The 13,728-nt window shown below is 33.7% G+C and overlaps 1 protein-coding gene across 1 annotated transcript in view; it reads right to left on the reverse strand.

Annotated features, from left to right (window-relative positions):
* LOC106876227 (single-stranded DNA-binding protein, mitochondrial) overlaps positions 1-12,351 on the reverse strand; it is a 17,521-nt gene extending 5,170 nt beyond the window's left edge. Inside the window, exons 1-5 of the mRNA XM_014924700.2 lie at positions 12,219-12,351; positions 7,418-7,499; positions 6,555-6,674; positions 3,719-3,806; positions 2,123-2,211 (exon numbers count right to left, since the gene is read on the reverse strand). Of these exons, the coding sequence (XP_014780186.1) occupies positions 2,123-2,211; positions 3,719-3,806; positions 6,555-6,674; positions 7,418-7,499; positions 12,219-12,242 (403 nt within the window). The 5' untranslated portion in view covers positions 12,243-12,351. The remainder of the gene's footprint in view (positions 1-2,122; positions 2,212-3,718; positions 3,807-6,554; positions 6,675-7,417; positions 7,500-12,218) is intronic.
* Between the last annotated feature and the right edge of the window lie 1,377 nt (positions 12,352-13,728).

Consider the following 13,728-nt stretch of genomic DNA (forward strand, 5'->3'; position numbering starts at 1 on the left):
AGCACGTGGTCATATTATTTATATCCTACAATGAATTACAGTATGTTTTATTCAGCTGCCATCATTGAAAGACGTTCAAAACACTTCTCAAATTCTATGCAATATTTTCTATAAGTATTTCATTTTGTTCACTTCCATTTTCATATAAATCAACCCTCGTCTGCGTGTGTATAAATCATGGTGTACCTATGTGCATAAGCATGTGGGGGTACATACATACATACCTAAATACATACATAGATATTTATTTCTTTACTGCCTACAGTGGGCTAAATGTAGAGGGGACAAACAAGGACAGACAAAGGGATTAAGTCGATTACATCGACCCCAGTGCATAACAGGTATTTATTTAATCAACCCCGAAAGGATGAAGGGCAAAGTCGACCTCAGCGGAACTTGAACTCAGAACATAACAGCAGATGAAATACCGCTAAGCACTTTGTCCGGCATGCTAACAATTCGGCCAGCTTGCCGCCCTTCATACATAGATATGCGACTGTGTGTGTGTACAATGATGGATTCGAGGGTTTCGTATATCTACAAGTTGATTTCTTAATTTTACCAGAGTATAAATACCTATAATGGTGATATTTAAAAAAAAAATCTAACTTACAAATTTCCCAATAACCAAGTTCAGTCAAACACTTACAAAGTTTAATTCAGTTCAGTTAAAAAGCACAGGTAAGCAATGCATTGTAAGCCACACTATAATTTGCGAAAAAATTTATCTTCACACAGGATGTGCATCGCCCCTCCGATGCCTGTATTTTTCATTATTCTATAAAATGCTCCTAAACTGAGAATTTCCAAAATACACAACAAAACATCTTCAATGATTTATTATTAGCTAATAGTCCAACACCATAATATCATTACACCATAAAGGTATTGAACCTCTGATTATATGTTCAATTCAGACCTTACATGTCCATTGTATTGTACTTAGGCAAAGCTTAAATCTGCTTCCTTCAATCTGGCTGCTTGAAAATACAAATTCAGAAACAAGCAGTTAGGAGTAGGAAAGGTATTAAGTTGTAAAATCTTGTTACAATAGTTTGTATATCATCATCATCATCATCGTTTAACGTCCACCTTCCATGCTAGCATGGGTTGAATGATTTGACTGAGGACTGGTGAACCAGATGGCTACACCAGGCTCCAATCTGATTTGGCAAAGTTTCTACAGCTGGATGCCCTTCCTAGCGCCAACCACTCTGAGAGTGTAGTGGGTGCTTTTACGTGCCACTGGCACGAAGGCCAGTCAGGCAGTACTGGCAACGGCCACACTCAAAATGGTGTATTTTACATGCCACCTGCACAGGAGCCAGTCCAGCGGCACTGGCAATGACCTTGCTCGAATGTTTTTTTCATGTGCCACCAGCACAAGTGCCAGTAAAGCGACACTGGTATATATCTACATTTAACTAAACATAATTTTAACTCGCATCATACTTGTTAAAAACCAGGTCTCACTCTACCTTCACAAAGAACTTAACGAAATAGAACAAGACAACTTGAGGAAATCCTTAGAGATTCAGTGAGATTGAAACCAAAAATAGGAGAAAAAAGACAGAAAAGTGATGACATTTAAAGAAAAGTGAAAAGAGAAAGAAGAAAAATTGTTACAGTCTTTCAATCTTCGACAATGTCAGACTGTAGTCATGATAACAATTTCAGATGTAACTTTGCATAATTTCATAAATAAATGATAAAATGAGAGGAAAGCATCACAACAACAAGATAAATATAAAACCCAAGTTCTATAATGCATTAGATACTTGGGAACAATTTGAAGATTGCATCTTTATTTCAAATATCTAAGGTAAATCAGTCTAATGTAGCCCAACTTTTATTGAACCAACTCATGGGATAATGTAGTTATAGCACTACAAAACAAAACACTCACCAATTATACTGTACTGCTACTGTTTACAGAAGTGAACTGTACAACACATAGTACAACTTACATGGAGATAAACGAGAGTTAAATGACTGGACTATGGATATTACATTATATAAATGATGGGGCACGAAAAAAGCTCTTTTAGTCAGAAAATCAAGACTTGACAAGCTGTGGCTCTAGTTTTACATCCCAAATCAATGTATTTTTCCCCATACTTACTTGCAATAATTGTAGTAGACTTCTGTAGTACACTGCCTGAATCCCAATACTCATTATACTGAAGAGTACCACTCACAAACACACGGTCTCTAAAAAGAAGAAAAGGGATTACTTGAAAGATTCGTATACAGTATTTGTGTGTATGAGGTTCTAAGTAGTTAAATGTTTAAAAACATCTTTGTAAAACTGTGTGTGGTTATGAGATAAGAATCAAGTTTCAGTAAATATCATAACTAAAGATCAATATCAAACTTATTAGTTCTTATCAATCAGAGAGGTATTACTTAGCAAAATGGCCTTTAATCTGCAATGTTAATCTAGCAGTGAATTGTTAGCATCAGAAGAAGAAACAATGTGAAGCATGGTAAATTGTTTCCAAAGTTCTCAACATTATATGTAAATTCTTCTGATTGAAATAATCTATCCAGTACAGTATTTCAATGTCTTGGCTATCTCTTGGATCATGAACTTTTAATATACATTTAAGAAAGGGTTCAAACAGCAGAAGTAGACTCTGACTAAAGCTGGGTTTGTATCTTGGTTTCAGCTCCCATTTGTAATCATTTCATTATCAATCCGAATTTCTGTACTTTGAGTTCAAACGCCACCAAGGTCAGTTTTACCTTTCATCATTTCAAGATGGATGAAATAAAGATACCATTCCATTCTGGAATGGTGAAATTTTAGTGTTAAACAAGAAGACAAGCGATCCAGGCTATTTGCTGCTTTAGGTCTTTAACCCTTTAGCATTCAGATTACCCTGTCAAACAATGCTTATTTAGTCACATTGTTTTGAATTATGTAATATCTCGTAGCTTCAAGATTTCGATCAGGTGACTGCTAATTTTTAGAATGACATTATAGTATAGGTGTGAGAGTGTAGGATCTGGATGGTTTGAACATAAAACAGGTTGAATATTTGAGCTGGATACAGCTGGTTTAAATGTTAAACGATTAGACATAATCCATCGCTCATTTATATACCACTTGATCCTTAGGTGCCTTAGTGGACTTAACTCTGTCACAAACTTTTCAACATAGTCTATGGTTTGAGGATAACTACTTACTTTACTCTCACTAGTTTTGGTGTCAAGAAAAAGCAAACAGTCATAGATTCTACCCTTTGCTGACTACACAGTAAAACTATAAATTTACATTGGTAATCCCTTCCCAATAAATTTAAAGCTATATGTAAAGAGATTAATCAAATATCAAGGCAATAAGAAAGCCTCTACGAACTTTGCTATAAATTTTCCATCCAAGAAATGTTTCTGTGTATCCTAAAGGTATCTATGTATAGTGCACTACTTTGGATAGGTGTTTAGCATCAAACACAGATAGGACACGAAGTATTAATACTATATTAAAACTGAAACAGTACATCTTCAAAATGAGTGTAGCATTCACAAACCATCGAATGAAACAGAACTTGGGAGACTGTTTACATTCAGTGAATGACACAATAAAAAGTAAAAGTTACAAATTGGTAAACCTTTATGAAAAATTTCTAAAATTACATTGTAGTCATATAATCATCAAGCAAAAATCTCTCTCTTACACTTTAAAGATAATAAAAAAATGAATAAGACAATTTACCCTTTCTTTATATATGCAGCAACTTTGTCTCGAAGTCCAGCTTTAAACACACTGACACGGTGCCATTCTGTCCTAGATATGGTTTCTCCTAATTCAAAAATATAAATATTAATATATCAAAATGTCTTATCATTTATTTTTCTTTTATTATCTTCACATAACTTAATAACTCATACAAGGCAAATTTTCACAAGTATACTAAAACACTATCAAGTTACCACTCAATTACTGAAATCAAATAGCTTGTGGGACGAGAAGACAAATATTTGATTTGAGTTCTTCTCTGGTGAGTAAGGTCTCATTGATATAACAGTTATACAACTCAGAGACAGGACTGGTGAATTAGCCAAAAAATTAGGCCACATTATGACCAACAAAGAAGCTAATATAACAGTGGTTTGCTTGATAATCTGCTACTAAATAACTCACCATACAAAGAGAAACAGTTAAACTGAAGGTAAATACAACTAGTCATAACAGTGAAACTTTCATATTCTTTTCTTTTTACTCATTTCCTTTCCTTTTTTCTTTATTGCTCTGTCTTTGTAAACTTTATAGAACTGCTTATTGAAGTTGTTTGCATGTCCTGTATAGCTCCTCTAGGTGTAGGCATGACTGAATAGTTAAGAAGCCTGCTTCCCAACTATATGGTCTCCAGTTCAGTCCCACTGCATGGCACCTGGGGCAAATGGCTTCTACTATAGCCCTGGGTCGACCAAAGTTTTGTTACTGGATTTGATAGGCAGAAACTGAAAGAAGCCCATCATATATAAGTATGTGTGTGTGAGATTGTGATGACAGCAAACAAGCTTCACCATCATACAAACAACATCACTCGTTACCAGCCTTCCATGAAAAATGTGTCTGGCTACGGGAAACAGATGAGGGTCAGTAACAAGAAAGGCATCTGGTCATAGAAAATTTGATTCAACAAATTTTGGCTGACAAATATAGATTTAACCTCTCTCGGACCTGGGTTTCTATGTCTAACTTTGCCCTCCACCTGGGTTCCTGAGCGAAAAAATAAATAGTTTCATATACAGCTCAGAGTAATGATTGCAGGCAAACTAATGGATAGAATCACAAAAAAAAATTCAGAATATCAATAATAGGCCTTTCATTCAAATACTGTATTTGTTAGGCAAATTAATGGACAGTGTTACAAAAAAATCCAAGAGAATAAAAATAATAGGTCTATCTCTCAACTACAGTATTTGTTCACCGTAATTGCTACTTTCCTCATCACTTTCACCAGTTTGATTGTCCAAAATTCTCTCATGTTTATTCCAAAGAATAGATATCATCAATAATTTCTTCAACTGTAAAAAGTCTAGGCCTTGCTCATTTACAAGACCAAGTGCTGGATTCATCACACATTTGTTTCTTCACAAAATCATTTTTTTAAAATCAAAAACGAAAGTAACAACAGCTATACCATTGTCAATGAGTTCTAAACACATTTGACAACAAAGCTTGCAATGTGATCAGGTGTCTAATTTTAGTATTTTATCTTCTTTTTCTACATCTGTTGTTCATTACTGCTTTAGTGGGAACCTGGCAGTGATGACACTTAAGCTATTTCTGCCATAACAGGAACATGGTGCGATGGTTAAATCAGAAATATCCCCCTAAGATGAAAGATCCTGAAAATTTATTATGATTTCATTGACAAATTAAAAAGGTGATATCTCAGCATTGTAACAACCCTTTCCTGGAAACTTCAAACAATTACAACCTTTAAGCAATCCAAAACATATTCTTGTAAGTAAAACAGCATATATATATATATATATATATATATATATATATATGTAGAAACTCTGCCAGATCAGACTGGAGCCTGGTGCAGCCATCTGGTTTGCCAGTCCTCAGTCAAATCGTCCAACCCATGTTAGCATAGAAAGCGAACGTTAAACAATGATGATGATGATACATATATATATTACTTGATTCAATCATTAGGCTGTGGCCATGCTGGGGTATTGCCTTGAAGAATTATTAGTTGAATGAATCAACACCAGTACCTTTTTGTTTCAAGCCTGGTACTTATTCTATCAGTTTTTTTTTTTGCCGAACTACTAGATTACGGAGACATAAACACACCAACACCAGTTGTCAAGTAGTGTGTTGGGGACAAACACAAACACAAAGTCACACACAAATATATATATATATATATATAGAAATATATATATATATATATGATAGGTTTCTTTCAGTTTTTGCCTACCAAATCCACACACAAGGTTTTGGTCACCCCAAGGCTATAGTAGAAGACACCTACCCAAGGTGCCATGAAGTGGGACAGAACTCATGACCATGTGATTGGGAAGCAATCTTCTTACCACACAGCTACACCTTCTTTTCTGATAAAAAATATATATATATCACTATAATCATCATTATCATCATTTAACATCTGTTTTCCATGTTGGCATGGGTTGGACAGTTTGACTGAAAACTGGTAAGCTGCCCACATGAGCTCTACTCACGTGTCAAGTTTCATCAAAATTGATAAAACGACATAGGAGGAGTTAGCTAACAACTCCGCAAACAAACACACCCACAGACAGAATTTCCCACATATGTAGCAGATATATATATATATAATTTTTTTTTTCAGAATGATAAAAAAACAAGGCTATGAAGATTTTAGTGACAAAGGGTGACTTGGAAACCAGGCCATGCATTCCATAATATAGGCCAGTCGCCAAGGTGGAGAGTGGGGCAGTGAAGATTTACTTTCCTCACCCTGGAAAAGTATCCCCCCACCCATCAGTCAATATGATATAAACTAATTTTAATGTGAAAAAAAGTACACAACTAATTAACTTACCAGAAGATTTAGCATAAACAAAGCTTGTTGCCAATGATAATATAATAACAGGATGGCTTTCTGAGCCACGAGCTTCTGCATCTCGTCCAATTCGACCAATCAAATTTACTTGGTTCAAACCTGAAAACAATAAAAAACATTACATTTATCAACATATATAATTCTGTAACTCTAAAGATTTATTTCAGTATTGTTTTTAGCAGTTTATTTTTTCTAATTCCTTTTACAAATGTAATAAACTGAATATGTCGTAAGTCTAAGCTGCAAACTTAATTCCCAGAATTTGGAAGACATTTTTATAGCACATTTATCTAACACAAAATAAATGCATAAAGTATGATTTCTGCTTCAAACTAAGACTGAAATTAGTTTCTCCACTTTAGCTCACAATCTTTGACTTCCTAGTTTTTGTCATCATACTTGTGAGATGAAATATCTTTGATATGATAAATCACTTCCTTCCATATTTTCCATGGTCCTCTTCCATTGTTGTTATATATCCATATCAATACAGCTGTCTTTTCAATACATATCATCAGTTGTACCAATGATGTCAAGCTCATCTGCAGCTCTTGGCATTCTGCTTTGCATGCAAGCAAATAAACTAACACAACTAATTTCTGTCTATTCTGTATCTGCACCTCACTATCATGCACAAACTTTTATATAATCAGCATGTAAAAATGAACAACAATGATCATAATAATCAAATGGTCACAGAAATTAGGCTAAAAATAAATGCATAATTTAAAGATCCATACTCTTTTATTGATATCAATCATTCAGCTGTGATCTTTAGAACAGTTTTGAAATTTTATCAGGAGCATACAATACCAATTTACAAATTTCAGAATGTAACTTACATTTTTCAAACTTTGGAAGAGATGTAGCATCTTCAGTACACCGAGCTACAGGGACACCTATGTACTTTGTATGGCGTAGCAACTACAAAATATCAAAATAACATCATGTAATGTCTGTATTCTATGCTGCATGGGTTGCACACATTTACAATAAAAGAAAATTACAGAATACAGTACAGAAATGCAGCAGATACCAATTAATCTGTTCAGTTCCTTAATAGAATCACTGAGTTTAGAATGGACAAAAATAACTGAAGTTCTTCATACTTTATTCATTTATTAGAATTAAATTTCCAGTTTTAAAAAAATCAATATCAAAATGTAAAATTTTAGGTGTGTCATAGAAAAGAAGTTGTGAGTTCAAATTCTTTATGTTGCAATGTAGATGTTTTAAATTGTATTCAGAGACTACTGATACAGAAAACAGAAATAATTTCCTGGAAAGATAAACAGACTGAGCTGAAAATTTTCCCTACAATGACAATGAAAAATTAATATGATAGCAAAATAATATGACCAAAACTTGTAATATTTTCAATATTCCTAAGGTTATGAACAGATTTCTGACTTTAAAGATAACACTTCTAATATTATCAATCCTACTACAATTCTAATTTATTGATGATTTGCTTTGAATATCCTTTCTACTATAGGCACAACACCTGACATTTTTGGGGAAGGGACCAGTCGATTACATTGATTCCGAAAGGATGAAAGGCAAAGTTAACCCCAGCAGCATTTGAACTCAGAACATGATAACAAACGAAATGCTGCTAAGCATTTCAACCCACAATGGTAACAATTCTGCCAGCTCACTGCCTTTTTACTTCCAATATGTTACAAAAATTTTCATTTCTTCTACCTGACAGGAACATATGACAAAAATGCCAGCAATTAGTTATTTATGATATACTAAGGTTCATAACAGACTGACACAATTTATGTGGCTAGATTCTTCTAACAAACTTCTTGATCACAATTAAAGTAGCATCAGTCACATTCTCAAAACCTGTCCAGTTTTTTAAGAATCTGTGATTGTAAATGGATTTCATAAGATGACTAGTTATCAAATAAACCATTTTCTTTTATAGCTTCATACTTTATGGATAAGATAACCCGGTTAACAAAAATCAATGACACTGTAACTAGACTGAGCAGGCCACTAGATGTTTGATATCCAGAATATCATATAATGGATATATAATTGCAAAAGCACTCTATCTACATTTTAATAAGTGTCAGAACAGAATTAGCCTCTTGTAACCTCTTAGATGACCAGATGTTTGATCACTATTGCTTGTTGATTTCTTTATCTCTAAATTTAATCTCATTTAAGTATCAAAAGTTTAGAGATTATATAAAAAAAATAATCCTCAAGCATGGCTGTGTGGTTAAGAAGCTCACTTTGCAACCATGTGATTTTGGGTTCAGTCCCACTGTGCAGCACCTGGGGCAAGTAACTACTATAGCTCCAGGCTGACCAAAGTGTTGTGAGTGAATTTGATAGACAGAAGCTGTATAGAAGCCTGTCATGTGTGTGTGTGTGTGTGCATATCTATATACAGAAATAGCAATTTCTGTTTGTGGCTGTGTGCGTTTGTGAATTTGTTACTTTAACTTCTCTGAGACTATCCAACCGATCTTAATGAAACTTGACTTGTGTGTGGAGCTTATGCCCATGCGGTCACTTATGCACTTGGAACTTCAAAAAAATCGATAATTTTTAATCAGCATCGTTTTTTTCAAAAATCAATAGGATATTTCAATGCAAATTCTTGTATGAATGTTATTTTCTGTCATAACTTTTAAAGTTTTCAACCGATTTTCTTGAAATTTTATACACAGATGGAATGTGCTAAGGGGTTGAGACAAATAGATTTTTACCTAGGCCACTCAAGCAAAGTGTAAGATGATTTTTGATGTTTTGATTAATGATATTTGGCCTAAATTGTTGTGGGATTAAAATGTTCATCAATTATTTTAACATTCTCAGGTTGCTGTAGCATGAATTTTCTTAACACCTCACTTAAAATTATCGATTCTAAATGTTGCAATGTTGTGTGCTAAAACATGTAACATGTATTTTCTTAATACCTGCACTTAAATTTGTTAGTTCTAACCATTGCAATCAATATTTGATTCTCACGATCAGTGGAACTTTACCCATGAAACACAGTCATCAAATTAAGTGCATGTGCATTTAAAATTTTCTCTCGGGCTGCAAGAGAATTTGCCCAAAAATGATACAAATTGTCACTTTTGTATGCTTTTTGTTTCTCATAGCATCTTACAACTCTTATGACCGCCTTGTTGTCGCCTCTGCACTCCAGCTATTTTTGTAAGTATAAAATCTCTTTTCTCTAAATAATTTTTTGCTTACTTTTCAAACTTTTATGTTCTTTCTTACACAGCACTCCTTTACAATTCCCTTCTTCATGTTTCCATTGAATATATATTTGCAGCTTTCCAGTCATCTGACCAAACGATTGCCATTTTCTAATTCCATACGTATTGATTTGTATTATTGTTTCATGGATGAATTTGCTTATGCTTTCCATTATCTGTCCTATGTGTTGATTTCATTTTTCATCTGAGAGAAATTAGACATTGTAATGGGTAGTGGGAATATCCCTGTTCCTGGGTATTACTGGGTACCTCAGCTAGTATATATATATATATATATATATATATATATATATATATGTGTGTGTGTGTGTGTGTGTGTGTGTGTGTGTGTGTGTGTGTGTGTGTGTGTGTGTGTGTGTCTTGCAAGTTACTTGGTAACATCACTAGTGTTGATGGCACAAGAAAAATCACCCTGTACACATTGTAAAGTGGTTGGCATTAGGATGGGCATCCAGCCATAGCAATACAACTGGAACTTTGCAGTTCAGCAAAAACGACTGAGAGAATAAGTACTAGACTTTAAAATGATAACTGGGATTAAGTTACTCGATTAAACCCTTCAATGTGGTGTCCAACAACTAAAACAAGTAAAAGAATAAAACTCCATGTCATGATACATATAAAAGAAAAAATCCTAACATTAAGATTGCCTTTAGCCTAAAGATACCTAATGTATGGAAACTTAACTGACATACTTGTAGTGAGGTAAAAAAATTTCATCCATTAAAATTACACCCATACTGATAAAAACAATTATTATTAACATGTCTAATTCTGGTTGAGACCCCTCCACACACCCCAAATAACACCGGACTTCATCAGCGAAGCATGGTTTACCTGTGATTGCTAGCTTTTAAAATAATAAAACCTTAGTTAAAACAAACCAACAGGAGATGAACCGAAAGTCTCGTGAGATATCCCTACTTGTGCTTGTAAACTTATATATTTCGCTATTTAAATCTAAATGATAAGGCAATCCATTGTTAAATTTGTCGAAAGCTGTTTTTGGTTTAATTTGTAATTTACTTTCCATTATTGTTGTTTTATACATTCTGCTTACACCAACTGTTACCCAAGCAAGACGAACAGTCAAAACTTAAATTGGAGACTTGCTTGAATCTTTACAAAACTAGTGGACCAAGATAATCCGAATTGTATAAAATATCTAATTTTTGATTGTCAATAACAGAAGTCTGCGAAGTATTCTAGTTGATTTACAAATCTTAATGTACTGTCAGCGATTATTTCACGAAAACCGAAAATATATAACAATTTTCAGAAGCGTTCTCATCCAGAGTGTCGGAATTTTCTTCGAACCAGAATTATTTCCAGTCTTCCAAATTTTTGCCTCACCTCCCAAAGACCAATCTCAGATCCCCAAACCCTCAAGCATGGCTGTGTGGTTAAGAAGCTCACTTTGCAGCCAAGTGATTTTGGGCAAGAAGTAATGAAACGATTTGATAGTAACACAAAGCAATAATTACAAAATAGCAACTGCAATCTCAACGTATCAAAAATGCACACAACATATGGTCGTGAAGATATTCAGGTACTTTGGGCGGAGTTTCAGCTGATCCACCCAACTCTTATACGTTGTCATTATAGAGTTATGTCCCTTATCTCATTAACGCTTACATATAACTTGTAATAAATATATATAAACAATTCTGTATATGTGTGTATTTTTATATTTATTAATGAGATTGTAGTAATTGACGCAGATAAATAGAAATATGCTTCCGTGAAAGTTCATATTTTTTTAAACTTTAAGACAGGTGTATATCAGTCTCTATACATTCTTCTTTAACTCGTCTCTTAACATTTATTCATAATGTTTGTTTTTGATACAGAAAAATAGTTCATCTACGACTCCGCAGCAGTACTCAATAAGATAAAATAAATATATACACAAGAAGCACTGTAAAGGTAAACTACCAGAAAAAAAAGAAAGAATTCGTGACTCAGCTTTTAAACTTTTAGTAATATTAATTCATTTACGCAATGTCACTAAAAAAAAAAGGAACGAATATCGCTCAGATTCATTTGTTTTTATCTACAAATCCCAGGTTTGTGCTTATTAAACATCAATAAATACATAAAAGTTTATAGGAGTAATTGAAAACAACGGTTGCAAAGATAAAATCACAAATAAACTATCTCTTGTACGTGTGAAATATTGTATCAACAAACACACAAACCTATCCTATTACAAAACCGAGTCACATAGGAGGCTTAACGCGATCACTCGACTTGCTACAAGTAGCAACCGAATATTCTTCACGTCTTGTCTTACAAAAAAAAAAAAAAAAAAAAAAAGAATACACACTGTCTGAAACAAAACGAGATGGTCATGGCTGGAACGCCTTTGCTCAGTAGGCTCTAACAATACACTAACCTGAATTAAGTTGCGAGTGAACATATTTGCCGCGTAATATGAGATAGAATTAGAAGGTTGGAGGGATATGAGAATGAAAGAAGGTTTTAATGAGGGCACGTGTTGACATGCAGGAAGTGTTATCAGAATAGCAACAGCTTCGAAACAAACAATAAAATAAAATATTTCAAGAAAAGTATTAGTAAAAAAAATTGGGGGAATTTCCAAATTTGACAAAAAATAAATAAGGTAGTTAATGAAGTTAATAGCCTTCTATCTTAAAGCTATTAATATTTCTATATAGTTTTGCTTCTTGTAACAACTACGATGAGTACAATGGTTTGGGAAATATCGGCATTAATTGCGCGGTTTTCGTTTCTAATTTCAGTATTTCCTTTCAGTTCGTCATAACAAAGAGAAAAAAATACTTGTTTGGAATGAATGGAAAAAAACTAATCAGTTTTGAAGTCGAATTGTTCTGTATTTTTAAAAATTATGCGTTACTATAAGCTTTTTTTAAACATATTTCGATTCCCGATTGTTGCAACTTCTTTTCATATTCACCAGACTATCTTTTTGTCTTACAATCTTACGTTTTCTTTCCCCTAACCCTAACCCTTACCTTATAAGGCTACCCACGATGAAATTTTGATTTTCCCAAATTATGTTAGAAGAATCCAAATAAATTATTCGTTTTAGTTGATACATATCACGATTATCCAGTTAACTGTGAATCTATAATTCTGGGAAGATTTTGTGCTAGTAGATCGACATGAAGTTAAGTTCCAAATTAACTGGTATGCACTTGCACATATATAGATGCATATGCTGTAAGAGTCCCAAGTTCTTATATAGCTAGTTGGAAAAACTTTAAACAACAGGTTATCCAAGCGAGTGTATACATATAACTTTTTTTATGTATAACTTTTATTTTTCAGAAGCATGTATATATGTATACGCGTGTATAAGTGAAGGGCCTGCGAATGTCATGGGCACATTTTCTTCCTCCCGGCCGAAATTATTATTAAAATGAAAATTGAACACTATTATAAAATAACTGGTTAATGCTGAAGCATTATTGATCACGTCTGCTTAATTGAGTTGACTTGTGTCTTGACAAAAATACTATTTCGTATAATTTGAAATCGTAAGACGAAAATAATTTCCTCACTATCCTGACTATTCTGATGTATTTTTTTTTCTTTTGCTGAATACAATACTTTAATGGATGATAGTTAAAAGTTGTAATATTAAGCCCTCCCTCAAGTGACAGGGTACCAAGAGGTACCCTATGCATTCAGGCCAGTCAAGACTTGTGAATGAAATGAATAGGTGAGAATTATGCAGTAGCCCAATTGTACGGACTATACGCTGTTTTTAACTGAAATCGTGGTTCGGTTTAACTGAAATCGTGTTTTTTTGGTACCTTTAGTACAGTCCACTCTGTTGCAAGCACTTGGAGAAGGGCTTCGATTTGTGAATAACTCTCCCCATTTCCCAACAGTCTCGGAAATCTTCAAAGGTTATGGTA

The sequence above is a fragment of the Octopus bimaculoides genome, chromosome 5 (genome assembly GCF_001194135.2).
Source record: "Octopus bimaculoides isolate UCB-OBI-ISO-001 chromosome 5, ASM119413v2, whole genome shotgun sequence".
Taxonomy (NCBI): Eukaryota; Metazoa; Mollusca; class Cephalopoda; order Octopoda; family Octopodidae; genus Octopus; species Octopus bimaculoides.